The sequence below is a fragment of the Macaca mulatta genome, chromosome 6 (genome assembly GCF_049350105.2).
Source record: "Macaca mulatta isolate MMU2019108-1 chromosome 6, T2T-MMU8v2.0, whole genome shotgun sequence".
NCBI classification, from domain to species: Eukaryota; Metazoa; Chordata; class Mammalia; order Primates; family Cercopithecidae; genus Macaca; species Macaca mulatta.
This window is the reverse complement of record NC_133411.1, coordinates 23421011-23444541: the sequence shown is the minus strand read 5'-3', so window position 1 is coordinate 23444541 and position 23531 is coordinate 23421011. Positions and strand designations below refer to the sequence as shown.

The 23531-nt window shown below is 37.9% G+C and overlaps 1 protein-coding gene across 1 annotated transcript in view; it reads left to right on the top strand.

Annotated features, from left to right (window-relative positions):
• Positions 1-23531, top strand: part of CDH12 (cadherin 12) — a 485928-nt gene that overhangs the window by 126891 nt on the left and 335506 nt on the right. Inside the window, exon 2 of the mRNA XM_028849358.2 lies at positions 9636-10052. Within this exon, the coding sequence (XP_028705191.1) occupies positions 9822-10052 (231 nt within the window). The 5' untranslated portion in view covers positions 9636-9821. The remainder of the gene's footprint in view (positions 1-9635; positions 10053-23531) is intronic.

The window sequence follows — 23531 nt, the reverse complement described above, 5'->3', positions numbered from 1 at the left end:
CTTTAGCCAGTTAGATTTTTACTTTTTACCATTGTACTGCTGCATCTGAGTCCGAGTAGCACGTTGTTCAGTTAGTATTTGGTATGAAGCTGCATTTAAGTCCTTTGTGCAGGTGGGGCTCCTGCCCCATCAAAAGTTTTGTGTCTACCTTGGAGGACACTTTCACATCTGCCTCATGCTATGCAGTGATTGGTAGTAAGAAAGTAAAGCTTAGTATGTATAATTACCTTACCAATCCCCAGAGTTGATCGTGGTCCCATGAGAGCTCTTCTTGATTGTCCCTTTGCATGTATCACAGAGCCACCAACTTCCTCATAATTGCAACCTGCTGGATTTTTACTACTTTCAACATCAGACAAGGAGTTTACACTCTGTCCAAATAAAGTATGTCCCCTGAGACAAAGCTGTAGAGCCCTTTGTCCTTTTGGCTTCTGTTACCCCTGAGAGGAATGCCTATACCAATGCAACAAAACTGGGTGTTGGGACCCTCATACCCTCTAGGGATACCTTCCCTCTTTAAGGGGGCATTGGTGGTGGTGGTGGTGGTGGTGGTGGTGGTGATGATAGGGATTGCAGCCCTTGGTCTTCTCATTTTCCCCTACGAATGTGGAACTTCTGCTCTACAAGAGACCAAAGGAAAGGAGAAGAAGTCCCAGTATGCTTGACGTGGTGGATCTGAAATAGAGCTTTTATCCTCTGAGAGGGGCTGGGGGAAAGGAAGTCTTGGTTCTCTCCTCCACACCCACTAGAAATAGTGTTTCTATAACTCAGGACTGGCAAGAAGGATGAGAAACACAGCTGGCAATGAGTGTTATTTTGTTTGCTGAATACACTTAAGAACATTTCTAGAGACTTTAAATGATAATTATTAACTAATTTTCTCATTGAACTTGCTGCTTTGCTGTGTAGAATGTCAGCATAACTCCTTACTCTGCCATTCCAGAAGCATTACATCCTACTTTTAAATTTCACTCTGAGAATGCACCCATCATCATTTGTTTTTTATTCAGTCCTGATTAACTACATAAAATTGGGAATTCAGGAAGACCACACAGGGGTATGATAGAGTCTAAGTCCCTTCAGACAATTTTGATGGTATCACTACAACTGGAATTTTCTCTAAACTTACTCTGAGCTGATTTTCTGAGCAGCTCGCCATCAATCCCCAGTGGGGGGCTTCCTGGAAACCTTCAATCTATCCCTGCAGGAGCATTTTCCCTTATTTTGTTGATACAGAATTTGAACGCAATTTGAAAATTCAAAGTGTTCTCCATCATAGGTATCCTTCTTCTACACATTGTTAAATAATCAAAATGGAGATCTCCTTGAATTTTTAGCAAGATTTCTATACATCACAAAGCAATGTCTAAATGGGACTCAAATTCTTTTTTTTCTCATTCTTTTTTTTTCTTTTTTTGAGACAATCTTACTCTGTCACCCAGGCTGGAGTGCAGTGGCGTGATCTCGGTGCACTGCAACCTCTGCTTTCTGGGTTTCCAGCAATTCTCCTGCCCCAACTTCCCAAGTAGCTGGGACTACAGGTGCGTGCCACCACACCCAGCAAATTTTTGTATTTTTTAGTAGAGACAGGGTTTCACCATGTTGGCCAGACTGCTCTTGAACTCCTGGCCTCAAGTGATCTGCTTGCCTTGCCCCTCCAAAGTGTTGGGATTACAGGCTTGAGCCATCACGCCGGGACTTTTTCCCCCGATCTTGTCACATTACTTCGTTCAGTGTCTGACAGAAAGTAGATTGTACCTTATTTTAGCCATAACTGAGTCCCAGTTTCCCCTCTTCTGTACATCTTATATTAGGATAGTATACTTCTTACAGGTGAATAACCAATATTGATACATTATTATTATCTAAAGTCCATATTTTCTTCAGTTCTCCTTAGTTATTACCTATGATTATTTTTATATTCCAGGATCCCATCCATTGCATTTAGTTGTCATGTCTGCTTAGGCTCCTCTTGGCTTTGACAGTTTCTCAGATTTTTCTTATTTTCAGCGACTTTCACCATTTTAAGAAGTACTAGTGAGGCATGTTATAGGAAATCTCTCAATTGAGACTTGTCTTATGATTAGAATGGGGTTACAGATTTTTGGGAGAAAGACCACAGAGGTAAATGATCAACTTCAGAATACACTATCAAGGGTTTTCAAACAATGCAGTTAAAATCGCACCACAAAAATAAAGATGTGATCAAATTTCTTTTCTCCTTAAAGAGAGAGATTCTGTCCCTTGCCATAAAGTACTGTCCCATGTTGAGTTTCTTTTTTTTTTTTTTTTCCCTTGGCTTGTAGGAGATACCAGTAGCAGCCATTTTCATTTCGGTTAAAATTCGGGCCGGGCGCAGTGTCTCACGCCTGTAATCCCAGCACTTTGGGAGGCCAAGGCAGGTGGATCACAAGGTCTGGAGTTCAAGGCCAACCTGGTCAAGATACTAAAAATGCAAAAAAAAAAAATAAAATAAAATAAAAAAATAGCGGGACTTGTTGGCGCACGCCTGTAATCCCAGCTACTCAGGAGGCTGAGGCAGAGAATTGCTTAAACCTGGGAGGCGGAGGTTGCAGTGAGACGAGATCACGCCACTGCACTCCAGCCTGGATGACCAAGGGAGACTCTGTCTGAAAATAATAAATAAATAAATAAATAAATAAAATTCAAAGCATATTTTGGCTTCCTAACATACTTGTGAAGTAGAGAGTAGAATCTGGACAAGCTAGAGAGGCAGATTAATGAACCCCATAAATGAAGATCACTGAGTAACAATCACCTGCAGGCACCTCTGTTTTACTCATAAGAATTAGCTGAGATTGGTTTACTATGTCTGCCTCTCAGCAGGCAGTTTATAAAACAAAAGAGTGAGTGTTAAGGGTTTGCTATACCAGAGACAGAGTCATACTTCCTTTCGGGATAGATTTAACTGGAACCAAAAAAGCTGCATTAGGAATGTATGCTCATTCCCAAGGCTTTTCAAACAGTATCATGTTTTCCTGAACAAAGCTTAAAATTTGCATAACAATGCCTGTTGAAACTTTCAAATAATTATCCTGGGAGTCATATTCTTAAACTATCAGATTTGCTTGAAGTCTTTAAATATTTACTGATTATAATGCATTTTATACAATAGGAAGCAGAAAGCTTAATTTATGAAGTTAAGTCAAATAAAATAATGTTTTCAAGGTGAAGAATAACATTAAAAAATACAAGGCATATTTTTGACATTTTAATAATTTTTGGATTACATAAGTTATGCTGCCATTGTTTTTTTTATAATATGGAAAATAAAGCATCCCCTTATATTGTTTAATGGGGATCATTTTTGATTACTAGTTCAAATTAAAGGGTCCTTTATTCACAAGAGGAGGTGGGGGAAGTTGTATTATTTTCCTTTTAAATTTTAAGAAGTGCCCTTGAAAAATTACTCCACGGAATATTAATTTAAAATAGACCACAACATAGTCACCATTAAAGAGTTCTCCAGTATGCAGTTAGTATTATACTACCCATAATAGAGAACCCCTTTTAATAATTAACAAATCTTTCAGCTTAATAAGTTGTCCCTGACAAAGAGAACCCTTTCAATGTAATTTATATTGAACATATTTGACCTTTTTCAAGAGTTATTCTTAGAAGCAAACATACCCCATTTAAATAAATAACTAGGGAAACCACAGCCTTTGTGTATCTTTTAGCTTTGGAGGCACACTTAAAGGAAGTGTTACTGTCAGTAAGTATTTCACAACTAAATATCTGCTGCTTTGATATATGACCATTAAAAAAAAAAAAAATCCCTCCTGCTAAAAGGGATGTTGGGCTCCAGAGAGTCATCATCAGAGTTAGGAACTCTTTGAAAAACCACTCTGGCTCTACAAAAGATGAGGAAGCATAGACAAATATAAATATTTTATCACTATGCCTAAAACCGGGTACATGGAATAAAACGTACCTCTGGTGATATCCTTTGTAGCAAATCTGTCTTCCTTAAGGTTCACATATTTCCATAGGGAGCTGACCCCACAGAATAAGCTTTCTATTCTTGCTTCTATAACAACACCATTGGTGCTGGGGCAAGTGTACCCAGGTTGATGGCTTGATATAGTTTTTCCTTGTAATTTAGCCTGTGTTTCATGCCTGGGGGAGTTATTTCCCTTTCACTTAAGAACTGGAGTCCTTCAATCTCCTTGCATTATTTTTGTTGTGATATAGCACTTTAAAAGCTCCCTGGCTGACAACCGTGGCCAGAGTCTGGGATCTGCTGGGAGCAGCATCATGTACCGAAAATAACATTGGTTCATCTGTTCACTAAAGGACTGCAGTGTTATACAGACTTGAAATGGATTTTAGGATTATAAAACAATGGCAGGAGTTAGGAAATGCACTCTCATACACGTTCTCATTGAGGGATACAATTAAAAAATATTTACTTAGTCATATTTATATACAGCTCCACAAATAAAATAACATTGTTGATTGTGTCCCCACAGTTCAAACGCTACTCAACAGATAGTTACGTAGCATAAAACTATGCTGTGCCTTCATTTAAAATGATACTTCAGATCTATCTTGTTCCAAAGTCAATATTTTTATTACTCTATTAAGTAATTTATTTATTTTTAATAATATCAATGCCAGAAGCAGTTCTCAAATTTGGAGTTGTCAAGTAGGTCAAACAGGCTGTCATCTCATCTGTCAGACCCTAGGACTACATTCACAGTTCAAGTTCACTAGGAAGAGCTGCCTGGAACAGTTGGAAACCCTCATGCCCTCTTTTCTGTACAACAGCTACTTCTTATCACTGTACCTGGTGACCTGTTTAGTGCCTTGCTGGGCTGTTGGAACACTTTCTGGATTTTCAGTCACTATGCAATCCTGTGAGAACACTGACCCTGTGTATTATTTCCTGCCTCTGCCTAAAATTATGTCCTTCCCAGGTCCTTGTGGGTGGAAAGCTGGGAGTCTTGGATCTCTGGACTTCAAAGGAACTGTATTGACCTGATAGCTTACATCTCCTAATTTTACAAAAGAGCTAAAAGAGTCTGAAAGCTTAAGCTGCCCAATATTGAAATACCTGCTTAGGTTTTGAAAAATAACTTGAAACTCAAGTTTGTAGGCACATATTCCTTGTTTTACTAGGATTGGAAACTCCTGAGGTTTTGTGTATTTTTACATCTGTCAACAGTGGGACAACACAGTAGAGGATCCAAGAGTGTGAACTCTGTAGTCAGACTGCCCAGATTCAAGCCTACCTGCTATGTACTAGCATGTAGATCATGGTCAAGTCATTTAACATCTCTGTTCCTCCATTTCTTCGTCAAACGGATGTAATGATACCACCTCCTTCACAGGGCTGTTATATAGGCACAGAACGTACAACACTATGTAGAACGTTGTAAGTTTTCAATAAAGGTTAGCTATTACCATTCAACGAATTATTCATTCAAACTTAACGAAGATGTGCTTGGTGCCTATCATTTGCCAAGTAATAGTGTAGACCCCAGGAACAGAATGGCTGATAAAATAGGCACCATACTCCTCTCTGGCTTCTCTTTACCCCACCACTCCACCCAGAAAAGAGTAAACAATCACATGAGTACGCTTCTAATATAAATTACTTTAATTACTGTTATTAATATGAATTAAAACTAAGGAGTTTGGACTCAGGAAAGGAACAGAATGGCAAGGGTTGAGCATGCAGGGGTCGATTATGCAGGCCTTGTTAAATTCGTAAATATCATATTACAGTTCTGGATTTTAATATGTTCAAGGAGAAAGTTTTATGTTTTTAATTACAGGTGCTTCTGCTAAGCATGATATGCAAGTTTTTTAAAAGCATTGCATTCTGCAAATTCATATTAAAATAACAGGGCTCATAGAGAAAAAATATACGTACAGATCCCCAAAACTTGTGCAATCACCACCGGCAATCACCATCCCAATGAAAATATCAGCAAAAATAAACTATTGCTAAATAAATACCTAGTAAATATAAAATTCTATTCTTACAAAAATAAGGTAATTTGATAACATAGATACAAGTAAGGTTCAGCCTACTCTGAGAAAGGCACAAAAGTCTGGAAGAAGCACAGCACAGTATGATAGAATTTGTGTCCGACAAGAGCCAAAGTAAGAACAGAATGTGGGCCTGAGGGAAACGGGCATCATATTCTACACTGCACTCCTCTGTGGCTCCAGTTAACTTCAGCTTTATTACCATAGTTTGCATTTAGCTGCTGTTGTTTCGTGGTACAAACTGTTTATGTGTTGGTGAATTGGCTTATGAAACAACACACAGTAGTCACCCCTTATCCTGCATCATTTTCCATGGTTTCAGTAACCAGTGATAAACTGCAGTCCAAAAATATTATATAGAAACCTATAGAAATAAACAATTTATAAGGTTTAAACTGTGCACCATTTAGAGTAGCATGATGAAATTTTGCAGCATGTACTTCTGTCCCACCTGTGATGTGTATTGTCTTTTTGTGCAGTAGATTCACGTAGTAGACACTCCCTGCCCATGAGTCACTTATCCTTCTTGGTTAGCAGATTGACTGTCACAGCATTGAGTGCTTATGTTCAAGAAAGCCTTAGGTTAGTTAATAATGGCCCCAAAGTACAAGAATAGTGATGCTGGCAACTTGGATATGCCAAAGAGGAACCATAAAGTGTGCCCTTTATGTGAGAAGGTGAAAGTTCTCTACTTAATAAGGAAAGAAAATAGATCATATGCTGAGGTTGCTATGGTAAGAATAAACCTCTCCATGAAATTGTGAAGAATGAAAAAGAAATCCCTTCTAGTTTTGCTGTCCCACCTCCCAAAACTCCAAAAGTTACAGCCCCATGATATGTGCTTAGTTAAAATGGAAAAACTATAAAATTTGTGGGTGGAAGACATAAACAGAAACGTGTTCTGATTGATGGATAACAGCTTCGGTACTCTCCTTGGTTTCAGGCATCTCCTGGGCATTTTGGAATATATCCTTCACAAATAAGCAGGGACTACTGCGCTTTGCATGTTAAATTCACATTTCTATCTACTTACCAATCACTTATTCACTAATTTCCCCACACTATAGACACATATTCTAGCACAACCAACAGATGGAAAGTGATGTGAGTGGATGAAAACTTCTAAAAGATTACTCTGATAGGGAGTCACAAGTCAGATTTTAGACACCTTTGACTTCTAAGTGAAAAGGAGAATTTGGACCAGACTGGAGACAATGATGATGAATGTAGTCATATGTCCAACCTCAAAAATCTCTAATATACAATAAAAGGACACTTGTCTTGAGAGATGACCTTAGAGGTCAGTGTTTTCTAAAGTCTGAGTGTTAATACCTCATATCCCCAAAATAGTGAAAGAGAAGGTTTAATAGAACAGGAAGGCAGAAATGCAACCTAATGGCATATTCTAGAATAGATTTGGGAAGTCAGAGTTTCTGTCACCCACTTTTCTCCTTATATTTATCTCCCAATCTGAACGGACATGCTTAGAATAGGATTGGTATGAGTATGGGATGAAACATGGAAGAAAGAAAAAAATTCAAGAAATTAAAACACCTTACAGGTTAATCCTAGCAATTTGAACTTAAAAACAAATGAGAAAACATACATTACCCTGCTTACACGTTATTGAAATAGATGCAAAATGTTCTCTTAGTTTCTAATGTATTTTTACCACAAATATGATGCAGTTCATGTTAGATATTTTACTTTGAATGTTAAGAATAAATTGCTTAAATAGAAATCACACTTTGTGATTCAGACTGTATTTTCTAAATCAGTGCTGTCCAATGGAAAAAAATTCATAATGTAAATGTGAGTTGCATATCAAATTTTAATTTGCCCATAAACACATTAAAAAATTGGAAAGAGGCGGGGCAAGGTGGCTCACACCTGTAATCCCGGCATTTTGGGAGGCTGAGGCAGTCGGATCCTGAGGTCAGGAGATAGAGATCATAGTGGCCAACATGGTGAAACACTGTCTCTACTTTTAAAATTGCAAAAAATTAGCCGGGTCTGGTGGCACACACCTATAGTCCCAGCTACTCGGGAGACTGAGGCAGAAGAATCGCTTGAACCCGGGAGGCGGAAGTTACAGTGAACCGAGATTACACCACTGCACTCCAGCCTGGGAGACAGAGCAAGACTCCATCTTAAAAAATAAATAAAATAAATAAATAAGCAAAATTAATTTTAATAATATGTATTTTTATTACATTACACATAAGTGAATACACATTGATCTGAATTGCAGCTGACTAGTTGACAAAAACGCCATGTTTTATAGATACTTAATTAAACATGCATTGATTTTGATTTTAGTTCTCTTTGTTTGGAAGCATTATATATATTTTCTGGCTTCCAACATTTTTGGCCCTTAGAAACTTTACAGGCTCGAAGCACTGTGACCCTAGTGCCAAATGCATAAAATCACCCTGGTGCTAGAGCCACATTTCATCGTGCCTGCTTAGAAAATACAGGAATGCTTTTATTCCTTTAGACCTCAGTGCAATTATCACCTACCACAGGCTTTGGCTAACTTGGGTTTTACCCTCAGGATAGTTTTGTTTGCTTTTTTCTCCCCCCATCAGCATAATTTGCCTTCAGTTATTTATTTGACTGCTTATTTTCTGTTTGTGATTTTAGAGAGGCAAAGATTGTGTCTGTTTTCTTATCTACCACATAATTAAAGGCAGTGTATTATAGACACTCAATGAATATTAGATAAGTGAATTTAAAAACGTTTGTTATAAGAGAAAGCTCAAAAGTCATTTTACCTAAATGCAGAGTAAAAGTCTTGCTTCTGGTAGGGATCCAGGTTTTCTCTGAGCTACACAACATCTATAAAGTAATACTCACATTGTCAAGGTTTCTGGTATATCCAGGCTAGAGAAACATTTTTTAAGAAAATTTAAATTTATAAAGACTTATAACATTGTATCCATCATTTACATTTTAGTAAGATCATTCAATTTTACATTTAATAATTTATCTTGTTCTTTAGATCGTCTGTATCTTTCTATTCTCTAACTTCAGGGGCTTTTTGCTTTTTAAAAATTGTGTTTTCTTTATTCTCTACATTGTGGTTCTTAATTTTGGCATTTTTTTGATCCCCTAGGGGATATGTGGCAATGTCTGGAGATACTTTTTTCTTGTCACAAACCAGATATGGGAAGGGGTGCTACTGTCATCTATTAAATAGAAGAAAAAGGTGCTACTAGAAATCTTAAAATGCACAAAATAGCTTCCCAGCAATAATGAATTATCAACCCTAAGATGTCAATAATGCTGAAGTTGCAAGATCCTACTCTAACTTAATAGCTCACTTTAAAATAGCGATCTGTATTTTTCTCCTTAAAATGTTTTGCCAATTTTTTGAAAATATAATTTCTGTTTATAATGCACCTTTTGCTTCCTTGTAACTAATATTTTCTCAAGTCTGTAAAAAACTCAATTTATCCAAGTTAAAATGGTGAATAGCGGTGACCATTTACTAATATAATTCTTTTATAGTCTTTCTTCTCAGTTTCCTTAAATGTTGGCAGATATAGTGAGAGTTGTGATGAATATCATCATGCAATATTATTAATTTAATGTATCTTTGTTAATCTATTTCATAGGTCCCTTTAGATGGAATATAATACAGCAGAAGCCTTTTCATCAAAAGGATTAATGCCTGCATTATCATTTCTGCAATAAAACAAGAAGCTAAGTGGTGGAGGCCACAGACACCTCGAACCTGGATTCCACAATTCTACGTTAAGTTTTGGAGTTTTTATTACTCTGCTGTAGGAAAGCCTTTGCCAATGCTTACAAGGAACTGTTTATCCCTCCTTCTCTGGGTTCTGTTTGATGGAGGTCTCCTAACACCACTACAACCGCAGCCACAGCAGACTTTAGCCACAGAGCCAAGAGAAAATGTTATCCATCTGCCAGGACAACGGTCACATTTCCAACGTGTTAAACGTGGCTGGGTATGGAATCAATTTTTTGTGCTGGAAGAATACATGGGCTCCGAGCCTCAGTATGTGGGAAAGGTAATGGCGTGTTTCTTTTGACAACCACTTGATAGGAAGGGGGAATATGCATTGTGTATTTTGTATGGATGTTTTGCACAGGAGTTGAACAAACCAGTGACTAGAACACTGGAATTGAAATCCGAGAGACCTGGTTTATCTTCCTGACTCAATGGCCCGGGTAAGCTTCAGAATATCATTTAAACCCTCTTTGCTTTAATTATTCCTGATTATTTTAATGAAGATAATATATGTTTGGTTCAGTTTTTGACATTCTTTGCTGAAGACATGAAGTTAAAATATGAAAATGTTATTAAGCATAATTGTAACTGTAGTTAGAACTATAGTATCAGTATAGTTTATCATTTTTATTGCTCACAGCCAAATTGGAGATGTTTAGCAATAAGAGACACAGAAGAATCACCAGGCATAAATAATCTAAACTGATCTTGGTGTTCTTTAATGACAAGGATGTATTTCTTCTTCTTTCCCATTAAAATGTGATGTGCCATTTGGATTGTGGTTCTGAAGTATTCAATTTGGCTTGCTAAAGCTTTATAAATAATTTCTATATGTTCAGCAGATATTTATAAATGTATTTATGGCTGAAGTAATAATTTTTGGAAGCCAAATATGTACACATCAACAGAGCATACAATTTAAAAATCTTATTGCAACTTTATGGAAATTTATTTTTTTTCACAAAATACTTGGTGGCAACTGTCTGTTTGACAGTTATGTTCTACTACTTATTTTTTTTTCATAAAAATTTTTTAACCCATGTCTAGAACAGTGTGACTTGTCCATCACACACAAAATAATTTCCCCCAGAAATACGTATTATATTTTGATTTTGTGAATTCTCTTCAAATTTTGTAAAAGATATTGCCATGAGTTTTAATTAAAAAAAAATAGATGCCTGAGGAGAGTTTAAAATAAATCCAAAGTCACAAATGGAAAACCATAATAGGAAGAGTGTTTGGAAATGGGTATGGAAGATCACGACTCTTGAGCAGCAAATCCTTTGAGCTTTCTGAAAACATAAGCTAAAGATATACATAACAGGTTCTATCATTCCAATATTAGGTCAAAGGAAGAATAGTCATTTAAGATCTGAATCATTTCTACCACATTTAAAATAAATTGCCTTGTGGAAATGTATTTAAAGGATGTTAAACGATATAGTGGAAAAGGTCTTTAAATAGAATCTTTGTTGAAAGGGACATATAACCAGAGTTTCCACTAAGGCATATGTGGCCCCAGGCAAATGATTTTTGCAGGGCACCTATCTATGTTTAAAAATTGACTAACCCCAAATCAAATCAGTCCATAAGTATCATTCTAGTAGTCCAATCTCAATGATCTTACAAATACACACAGACACACACACACACAGACACATACACACAAACACACACACAAACACTGCCATTAAGCAAGAACTGTGAACTATCTCCTTTACAGGCTGCCCACCAGGAGTCAGGGGCTGTTCAGTTGGCACTGGGACAACCCCACGGTGCAATCCTTAAAGATCCACAGGGCACTTATGAACCTGTAGGTTGAGTAGAATGTCAAAGTGAGCCCCAAATGATAAATGGACACTGAGACCCAAACAGTTCCAGCCTAGACCAGAATGCCCTTCTCTGATCATATTGCTGTCCACTGATAGCCCTAGTCACACAACAAGTCTTGGCAAATTTTGAGCAAGTCACTCCAAACTATGGAATTCCCCAGAAGTTACTGCATAAATCTTCTCCTTGCATAATTCCTCAAATATGACCATGGAATATAACAATCACTAACATTTCTATATTGTAAGATAATTTCATGTGGTCCTCCTACACTTGTTTCTTTTTATTTAATTTAATGTAAGAATGGAAGTTTGAAATCCAAGACAAAGGGAAGGGTAACATAGTCTTAAACTCTGCAAGATAGATGTCAGTTATCTCAACTCTGTTTATGACAGAAGCTAGGCATCATATTGAGATTCCTGACAAATTCTCTGTTTTTGATTAGAGAAGATCCATAGACCCCAATTTCCAGAATTGGAGGTAATAAAGTTGAAATTAGGTTAAAAAAAATAAAACTGACTTTTATTTGAACCTAGAGAGTAGTAGTATTTCATCTCCTCAAACGGTTCATGGGATTGTATATGCAAGTTTTTGCTTGATACGCGGAAATTCCACTTTTATAATTGCTATAACAGTGTAGAATTCATCCAGTTTATTTAAAAGAGGAACTAGTATTTATAAATATAATTAAAAAGGAGTAAGTCTAACATCTAACCTATCATTACATTTAAACAGCATTATTTCCACTGGTACACGGCTCCACATTGGTAATGGGCAATGAACACCCATGTTTCTCAAGCAGTGTATATTTCTAATGCAGATGAAAGAGCGGATGCCAAGATTTCTTTTCCACCAGGAAACTAATTAAATTTTAATTAACTGTCTTGATGCTTCTAGGTTTGAGAATAGAAATACAATAACATGGAGACCAATTTAATCCATTATATATGTATGTATAAACATATGAATATATTTATATTCCACTCATTCCAGAAAGACTTTGAGATTACTCATAGAAAAGGAAAGTATTATGAATAATATGGAACTCAGAGCTAAGAAAAAGGGCTAATGCAAAAATGCCTAGGAAAATTGTCAGTTGTCTACAGTTCACCGTTGGACAACTTGGGGGTTAGGAGAACTGACTTCTCCCTAGCACAGTTGAAAATCCAAGTGCAACTTTTGACTCCCCCAAAACTTAACTACTCATAGCCTGCAGTTGATCTGAAGCTTTACTGATAGCCTAGTCAATTAAAACATAATTATATGCTAGAATACATATAACATAAACATATTATGTTTATATATGTATATATGTATTATAGACTATATTCTTACAATAAAGTAATCTAGAGAAAAGAAAATGTCATTAAGAAAATCACAAGGAAGTCAAATACATTTACTATTCATTAAATGGAAGTGGGTCATCATAAAGGTTTTTTTTTTTTTTATCCTCATCATCTTCACATTGCATAGGCCGAGGAGGAGGAAGAAGTGAAGAAGGTTGTTCTCACTGTCTCAGAGGTGACAAAAGTGGAAGAAAATCCACATAAAGTAAACCTATACAGTTCAAACTTACCTTGTTCTAAGATCAACTGTACTATCTTTGGCCTCAAATATGACTTTCTGGTTCTTGGTAGAAAGAGCATATATGAAAATCATTAATTCGTATAGTTCCCATTGTCAACTCCACATTTTTAGGGACCGATTGATTTTCTTACATTCAAATCTAAAATAATGTATTCATGTAGAAATTTGTAGAGGCAACTGAGAGACTTAGGTGACATGATCTTCAACAACCATTTTATTTAAAGAATCAGATGTTCATGTTGATATCCTTGCAAGAAAGCACAAACTGTGCTATTACTTGTAACAAATCTTACTTTACTTTCTATACAAATAAATCACAGGGTATACAGAGGTAAAGCTTTCCTCAAATACACATTGTGAATTTAATACATTACCTAGATAAGTCTAAGTTTTCATACTGTACAGTAAGAAAGAAATTAACTTTATCTGCAAAAATTTGTACTTCATATGTTACCAGTTGTTCAAACTAACCACAAGCAAAACATTTGCATTATTACAGACATACATATATATACATGTGCACAAGTGTGCATACACACACCAACATGATTTATGCTTATACCAACATGGATAATTGCAAGCCTATATCTGTGTGGTACTAAGTTTTTTCATAGCCTCCAAGTTATGTATCCAGGAAATGCTGCCTATTTTATCCCCGAAGAATTAATTTAAGAAACTGAGTTGTCATTTCAGATGAATCCCAGTTAGCAGCAATTCTTAAATCTAAACTGTTTAAAAGGGCAAAAAATAAAAACGTAAAATATATATATAAACCCTAGTTTCTGAGACATCCATTTATTTAACTTACCTTTGATGAACAATGCATTACAACATGAGACGGTATTAAGCCTGCAGGAATAAATGTTACTGTGAAGGTCTCTAGATTACAATTATAAAAGTTAAACTTTATTGAGTGCTTCCTTTGGGCACCATTTTAATTGCTTTACAGACATATACTTACATATCTGCAAAACAGCACTATGACTGATCTTCTTATTAGTGCTATTTTACATATCAGAAAACTGAGGCACCAAAAAGTTAAATGACTTCCCCATATCTCAACACCCAGTGGGTGCTTAAGCTAACATATCAACCAGGTGGTCTAGCTCCATTGCACCAGAAAATATCATGGTTTATTATCCTTCCAGGCTCTTAAGTGCTAACGATCATTTCAATACTGTATTAAAAGTGTTATAATAGAAACACTATTAGGAAATGTCTATGACTCCATCCAGAAGATGGAGGAATTCTAGAAAATCATCACAAATGAGGAAGCACCTGAGATGAGTCTTGAAGGACGATTTGATTTTTCTAGAAGTGGTAGTATGGGGAAAAGTTTTTGTAAGCCCTGAGGCTTGAAACTTCAAGGTGAGCCTAGGTAGCCATATTTCAGTATAGTCAGATAGTCAGAGTGTAAAACCAATTACTTAGAGTGAATAAATACAGGAAGTGTGGAAAGGTTCAATTCTCATACCCAGATGAGTAGTATTCATTCTTAAAAGTGTAAAGACCCATAAAGTGCCTTGTTTGGGGATTAATACTAATGGAATTGCAATTCTGGAATGACCCATCAGACAGCCAATTAAAAGATGCGTTGAAGACAGGGGAAAAGGTATAGAGATAGGGAGAGCATCTGCAGGAGAAAGTTACAATGGGCATGAGGAGGAAGTATAATGAAGGAAATGAGAAATTAGAGTTGAATATTTGAAAGGTGAAGAGATAATGAAAAACTTCAAGATTCATTGATCATGGCAATGTAAAGGATGAGACAAATTAGAGAAATATTGTGGAGGCAAAATCTGCAGAAATTAGTGGATAATTGCATACAGATAATTAAAGAAAGGGAAGAATAAAAAATAACACAGATTTCTGACTTCTGTTTTATTAGTATCCCTTGTAGATTTGGGACTCAAGTAAGAAATAAAATAATTGGTGTTGGACATCCTATGCCCTTAGTTACTTAGAAGTACACAGGTGAAGTATATCATAGATATTTACATACATTAATCTAGTGTTCACAAAAAAGTAATTGGAATACAAATGGTAGTTAAAATCATGAGTGGTTAATATACTCTAGGGAAAATTACAGATAATGTAAGAGAACCCGAATTTTTTTTAAAAAATTTTATTATACTTTAAGTTCTAGGGTACATGTGCATCATGTGTACATATGTATACATGTTTGTTACATATGTATACCTGTGCCATGCTGTTGTGCTGCACCCATTAACTTGTCATTTACATTAGCTACATCTCCTAATGCTATCCCTCCCCCCTCTCCCCACCCCACGACAGGCCCCGGTGTGTGATGTTCCCCGCCCTGCGTCCAAGTGTTCTCATTGTTCAATTCCCACCTATGAGCGAGAACATGCGGTGTTTGGTTTTCTGTCCTTGGGATAGTTTGCTCAGAATGATGGAGAACACTGATTTTTATTTGCAAAGCAGATTTTAAAAATTAGATAGATCTAATTAGTAGAGCCAAAAGGCAAGCATTAGATAGTGTCATGGAAGATAAACCAGGAAAAGTTTTGAAAATAAGGAAGACAACAAATGTTGAACTCCACAGGCCAAATTAAATAATGACTTAAAAGGTTCCATTGGTTTTGGTAACTAGTGACCGAGCTTGTAGCTATTTGACTTTTGTCAAAATAGTTTTAATGGTTTTGTCTAAAGCATAAGGAAAGAAAACAGAGATGTGTACAGCTCGTGGATGATATTTCAAAAGCATAGATGAAAGAGACTGAAGAATACCCTGTTGATATTCTCAGTTTAATCCTACAGGTGTATTATTTAGTTAGGATTCTCCAGAGAAGCAGAACCAACAAGACCTGTATATAAATAGAAAAAAGAAAACATTATTTATTTATTTTTAGTTTTATGGAAACACTTTTATTACTTTTTAAAATTTAATTTAATTTTAAATGCCAGGATACATGTGCAGGACCTGCATGTTTGTTAACATAGGTTAACGTGTGCCATGGTGGTTTGCTGCACCTATCAACCCATCACCTATGTATTAAGGCCTGAATGCATTAGCTATTTCTCATGATGCTCTCCCTCCCCCTGCACTCCTGACAGGCTGCAGTCTGTGTTGCTTCCCTCCCTGTGTCCATGTGTTCTCATTGTTCAGCTCCCTCTTATAAATGAGAACATGCCGTGTTTGGTTTTCTGTTCCTGTGTTAGTTTGCTGAGGATAATGGCTTCCAACTCCTTCCATGTCCCTGCAAAGGACATGATCTTGTTTCTTTTGATAGTTGCCCAATGTAATTTGTAGATTCAATTCCATTCTCATCAAGATACCATTGACATTCTTCACAGAATTAGAAAAAAAAAAAACTATGTGAAAATTCATATGGAACAAAAAATTATTTTTAAAACATCGGTTCATGCAATTGTGTAGGTACAAGTTCAAAATCTGCAGTAGGGCCTCTAATGGGATGACCTGGGGAAGAGCACCATTCTGAGCCTGAAGGCAGTCTGCTGGAAGAACTCCTTCTTGCTCAGGTGACATCAGTCTTTGTTTTGTTAAGGCCTTCAACTGATTAGGTGTGTGCCACCCACATAATGGAGGCTAATCTATTTTACTCAAAGTTCACAAATTTAAATATTAATGTCACCCAAAGAACACAGAAACATCAATGATCATGTTTGATCAAATATCACACCATTATAAGTCCACTCTTTGTCAACTTAGCACCCGTCCACATCTCCTTAAACCATGTTTAATCTCCAAATAGAGATAATAACAAGGTCATACTTCTAACAAGATATAACTATCTTGCATGCAACCAAAAATACACAAACCTTTTTCTCAGAAAAGAATGTAAAGTCCTTGGGTTTGCTCATCTTGATGTTCTGCAACTTGATGTAAAATTAACAATACTTAAATACTGTGAGATAAAGTCAATACATTTTGTGTTACATGATAAGGGGATAGGAGAGGGAAGAAAAAGGATATTAAATATATCATATTTATAATAAGACAAGGAAGAAGTACTTGTAATGATTATAGCCCTCATTTCCATAACTGGTCATGTATCATAGCTTGTATTTATAACTGCCTTTTTCCATTACCCATTTTGTATTACCTTTGCTATCAGCAAGCAACTCAGCTGGTAGTGGCTCTTTACCTTGGGGGGTGACACAACCTTAATTTCAAAAGGGTCTGGTCTAGACCATTACTAGTTCTGCCTAGATTGGTTTGTTGTGGTTTTCCATTGACTTTAATCACAGGGCAAGGTAATGTAAGAGGTGCCCTAAGGAATATCCAATGTTGCATCCATTGTGGAGGGTCAATCCAATTTCCCGTTGGTACTCAAGATCAATCACCCTGGACAGCACAGTAATTTCCCTCCTTACTCTTGATTCAGGGGAATGAGGAACTCAAAGAGGCTGAGTGGCAGTCTCAACTTCCAGTTGAATGGAACTATTATTTTGTGTCCTGGTGGAAACATTCTTCCTTCTGGAACTAATACCTCTAGACCTGCATAGCATAAGTCCATAGGGTCAAGAAGCAAAATTTTTGCTAATATGTCACCAGGAGTAATAGTGGTATCACATTCATTTCTACCTCATAATTCCAGACCAGTCACTTCTGGCTTGAGATTGATTCTGGCTATGGAAGAAATAGTGCCATATATTGGATGCTGATTCAGAGCATTTATAGCCTCCTAGAGACCCTTGCCTCAGCCCTGCAAGGGATTGCCACCTATCTAGCACTGTAACTGAGCCTTCACAAGGCTATTTCACCTTCCCTTCAAGCCAGCTGCTTTGGACTGGTGGGAAACATGGTAAAACCAGTGAATTCCATGAGCATGGGTTCATTACTGTACTTGATTTGCTGTGGAGTGTCACGATCAGAAGCAGTGCTGTGTGGAAGATCAGGATGGTAGATAAGGCATTCTATAGGTCCACAGATGGTAGTTTTGGCAGAAGCATTATATGCTTGGAAGGAAAATCTGCATCCAGAGTGTTTATTCCAGTAAGAACAAAATGCTGCTCCTTCCATGATGAAAGTGGTGATGTATAATCAACCTGTCACCAGGTTGCTGGCTCATTTTCTTGGGGAATGGGGCCATATTGGGGATTTACTGTTGGTTTCTGCTGCTGAAATGTTAGGCCCTCGGCAGTGGCTATAGCCAGGTCAGCTTTGGTGAGTGGAAATCTGTGTGTTGTTGGTCTCATGCCACTGTGGCCCCTTTATTTATGAGCACATTGAGTGATGACAGGAGTAGCTGCTGGAAGAGACTCACAGGTATGCACAGAATGGGTTATCATATCCATTTGATTATTAATATCTTCTTCTGCTGATGTTACCTTTTTGTAAACATTCCCATAGGACACAAATACCTTCACCTTTTTTTGGCACATTCAGAGGGCTCCATCCCTTTGCCTCTTCCCCAGAACTCTTTGTCATTAATGTTCCAGTCATGTCCCTTCCAAGTCCCTGGCCATTCAGCCAACTCCTTGGCCACAGCCCATGAACTGATATATAATCTCATGTTTGCCCATTTCTAATTCTACGCAAAATAAAAAACCAGGTGCACTGCTCAAATTTCTGTCCACTGAGAGGATTTCCAGTCACCACTGTCTTTCAGAGAGTGTCTGCATCTACCTCAGAGCCTTATTTTGTTCTGCATCTACCTCAGAGCCTTATTTTTGTTCTGTTCCCCACTCAAAACTAGCAGCATTTCACATCACTCAGTAAATGGGCCAGAGTAATGTACCCAAATGCAAAGTATGTTACCTATAACACTGCAGCTGTCGATTTCAGGTGGTGCTTGCTTATCATGAAGAACCATCCATAAATCAGGCCCAAGTCTTCCCTTTCTCTCTCAACCGATAGGGAGCACGTGATGAGGCCACAGGTACAGGCTTGGAAAGAGAAGAGAGTGTGGCAGGAATTGAGTCATTTGGGTCTCTTCTTCATGTCAGTTACTTGTGCATCAAGGGCCTGCTGAGGCCTGATCTTATATATGCCACTTTCATTTGATGATGGGGTAGTGCTGTGCTCACCCAACTTTATGGTTGCTGGGTCAAGTAGCACATGGTTCATAATAAGCTGCTCAGATCACATAGGAAGTTGGTGTGCCATGATTTAAGTGTTCAGTTCTCACTAAGGCCCAGTAGCAGGTTGTCATTGTTTCTTTTTTTTTTTTCTATTTATTTATTTATTTATTTATTTATTTATTTATTTATTTATGTATTTTGAGACACAGTCTCACTCTGTCACCCAGGCTTGAGTGCAGTGGTACGATCTTGGCTCACTGCAAGCTCCGCCTCCCAGGTTCAAGCTATTCTCCTGCCTCAGCCTCCTGAGTAGCTGGGACTACAGGCACACACCACCACACTGGGCTAATTTTGTATTTTTAATAGAGATGGGGTTTCTCTATGTTGGTCAGGCTGGTCTGGAACTCCTGACCGAGTGATCTGCCCGCCTCAGACTCCCAAAGTGCTGGGATTACAGGCCTAAGCTACCGCACCCGGTCGGTTGTTGTGGTTTCTAAAAAGTAGAGTATTTTTTGAAGGATACTTCATATCCTATGAAGATATCCACAGAAGAGGCATGGCTTTGTCCCCAAATCCCAAGGGCCTGTGCTGTAATTCATCAAATGAGACCAACCAAAGATGCTATACAGCATCCCTAACTACTACTGACACTTCTACAACTGTCCACCACTGGACCTGCTGGATCATATAGCCTAAATAGCAGAACAGTCTACATAGCAGCCTGCATCTACCTCAGAGCCTTATTTTTGTTCTGTTCCCCACTCAAAACTAGCAGCATTTCACATCACTCAGTAAATGGGCCAGAGTAATGTACCCAAATGCAAAGTATGTTACCTCCAAAATCCAAAAGGATCTACTAAATGCTGTGCCTCTTTTGTCAGGTTGTAGGAGGGACCACATGCAACAACTTGTGCTTCACCTTTTCAGGGATATCTCAACATATTCCATACTACTAGGCTCCCACAAATTTCACCGAAGTAGACAACAATACATTTTTGTCAGATTTATATCCCACACCCTGTGTAAATGAATGTTCTTTCAAATACATACATAGTAGTTGCTGCTTCTTGCTCAATAGATCCAAGCAGCATAATGTTTCCATGTAATGGACCTGTGTGATGTCTTGTAAAGGAAAACGTAATCAAGATCCTTGTGAAATGAATTATGACATAGGACTAAATAGTTAATATACCCCTGAGGTAGAGCAATGAAGTTGTATTGCTGATCTTGCCAGCCGGAAGCAAACTGCTAATGGTGGTCTTTACCAACAGGAATGGAGAAAATTTATAAGCTATTATCAAAAGCTTCATACCAGGTACCAAGGGATGTGCCGATTCTCTCAAGCAGTGAAACCACATCTGGCAAAACAGCTGCAGTTGCAGTCACCACCTGGCTAAGCTTCTGATAATCCACTATCATGCCCAAGATCCATCTGTGTTAGTCACAGACTGAATAGGAAAGTAGAATAAGGATGAGTTGGGAATCAACACCCTGCATGTTTCATCTTTGGTAATGGCACAAATCTCAGCAGTTTCTCCAAGAATGTCATGTTGCTCGGCTTTATGATTGTTCTGTCTAGAGGGAGTTCTAGTGGCGTCCCCTTGGACTTTCCCTCAATTCCAATCCTCGCTTCCAGGTCAGGGAACAAGTATGGGGATTCCTCCAGCTGCTGAGTATACAAATATCCATTCTGAACTATGGAAGTAATCACAGAATGGGTTGGGGAGCCACTGGCTCCACTGAGATGGACCCGAGCTGAACTTCGTTGGTCCATTGACCTCCACAAGTCTTTATGCTAACTGGTAGGCCCAGTGACAATTTGGGTCTCAGAATTTATGCTCGTTCAGAGCTAATGTCCAGTAGTCCCTCAAAGGTCTGATTATTTCCTTTTCCCCAAAGTACAGTCACCCTGATACAAAGGGATAGGTCCCTTTGGGGATAGGGGTAAGGATGGGAAGGGGGTGAGGAATAAAAGGCTACAAATTGGGTTCAGTGTATAGTGCTTGGGTAATGAGAGCACCAAAATCTCACAAATCACCACTAAAGAACTTACTCATGTCACCAACTACCACCTGTTTCCCAAAACCCTATGAAAATAAAAAATTTTTTAAGGATTAATAGTATAAATTTTATAAATGTATTGGGATCCTTCCTCAAGAGATCTCAGCCTCACCTTCATTCAAGGGGTTTTGGGTCTACAAACTGGTGCAAGTCTGGAAACTGATTGAGGGGCAATGACTCTGTTTTTATGATTCAGGTTAGACTATGTGTACCTGACCTAGAACTTTTCTGTTCATACAGATCAAATAATAACTTAATAGGCTTCCGACATATTTCATTTTTATGAACAGGATGACCCCCTAACCCAATGCCAGAAGTCTCCACAAGTTGTAGATTGCTCTTTTGACTGCAGTTTATTGGTAAACATGCCAGCCTTACCTTGGCCATTGATTGCTACTACAAGGCCCCTGTCATCCAGGATCCAGTGATTCCTATTGCATTTACGTTACATTACATTTACATTGCCAATTCAGTGGCAACAGTTCCCACTGTCAGTTCTGGCCTAGAGAGCCGAGTGATCACGGGGATGCTGGGGCTCCCCTCACAAACTGATTTCTCTCTGTGGTGGTGAAAGGTGTATCCTCTAGACCCTCCCAGTGTGGATAAATAGATATTAAATAAGAAACCCATTCTAGCATTACCAATCTCCCTAGGCCTTTGGGTTTTGTCTTCTATTGTTAGTGACATTTCACATTCATTTATTGTGGACACACTTTGGCTCCATGTTTCAGACAAACAAACACTGAAGTTATTTCTCACTGCCCATGCTGCAATATTAAATACAGAGTCTCTGCTTATTGAGCCCCAATAAATTCTACCAATCCAATTTGTGTTTCTTCTGCCATTATTTCATACCCTATATATCGATTCCTACATGTACTCCCCAGATTTCTGTCTGGATAAATTAGAAAACTCAAGTAGTTCTTTTGGTATTTAATGCACCACCTCATGGGTCACACTTGCACCTCAACTTAAGGGCCATGTAAAGACTTGGGTCTAGTTGCACAACTAGAATCAAAGAGAGTGGTGAGGTAGGTCCTGGGAAGGCTCAGAGTATTGCAAGGCAACAGCATCAGGTGAGGCCATTATAGTTTCCTTGGGCAATGCAGGGTTAATCTCCCAAGATGGAGTGAAGAAGACTTACCAGAAATTATGACCATAGTGTCTCCAGCTTCATCAAGGTCTTCCCACACATCCTCATTCTAACTTTCAACATGCCATTTCTTTACAATTACTTTGCTCACTTTAACAGCAGACACATAGGCTAGGAATTCAATTTTTCTTGTATTTCAGTCACTCCCAAGATGAAAGTCTAGGGTTTTTTCCCCAAAAAATCTCACCTCGGTGGCTACAAGACGTAAGGGTCTTTTTCAGGGCAGACAGAGAAACTGACAGATGACTTACGTGGTACTTGAGCTGGGAATTCAAATCCCTGAGCTCATCATTTTCTTTCTTCACTTTGTTCAGTAATGTTAGAGGCAACCAGCCCATTTTACTCATTAAATGATTATTTATTATAATTAGTTTGACAAAAATGTTCAAAAATATTACATTATGAACATGAAATGCTTCCCTCTTGCAAGACTTTGGTTAGGAGAATCCAGTAGTGATACTCTGCATATCTCTGTTGCCCCTTCACACCACGGACTGTTGGTGCTGTCTTTGCTACTGGAAAGAGAGTCAATAGTGTATTTAAATCTGGTCATATTAAAGAGCCACTTCCAGAAACCCCAAACCAGTAAAGAAAACTTATTCTTAACATTCGGTTCCTCTAGAACCATTGTTGCTACCAAATTTACATTAGTCAAAATACTTCAGAAAAACAGAACATGTGTGTATATATCCATATCTAAAGAGATATAGATACATAGTCCTCCTTCAGTATCCACACGGAAATGGTTCTAGTATCCCCAGAGATACCACAATCCATGCATACTCAAGTCATGCAGTGGGCCCTGTGGAACTTGCGGGTACAAAATGTGTGTTTCATATACCATGAATAGTATATTTCTGATCCACATTTGGTTGCAGATATAGCACCCACCAATACAGAAGGATAACTGTATTTATTGAAAATTTCCATATATAAGTGGACCCCTGAACTTCAAACTTGTGTTGTTCAATGGTCAATTGTGTGTGTGTGTGTGTGTGTGTGTGTGTGTGTGTGTATGTGTGTATCTCCACAATTGCATGAGTCAGTTTCTGATATATGTGGGAGATTTTAAGAAACTGACTCATGTAATCGTGAAGGAGCAGGTCCGATCTGCAGTGT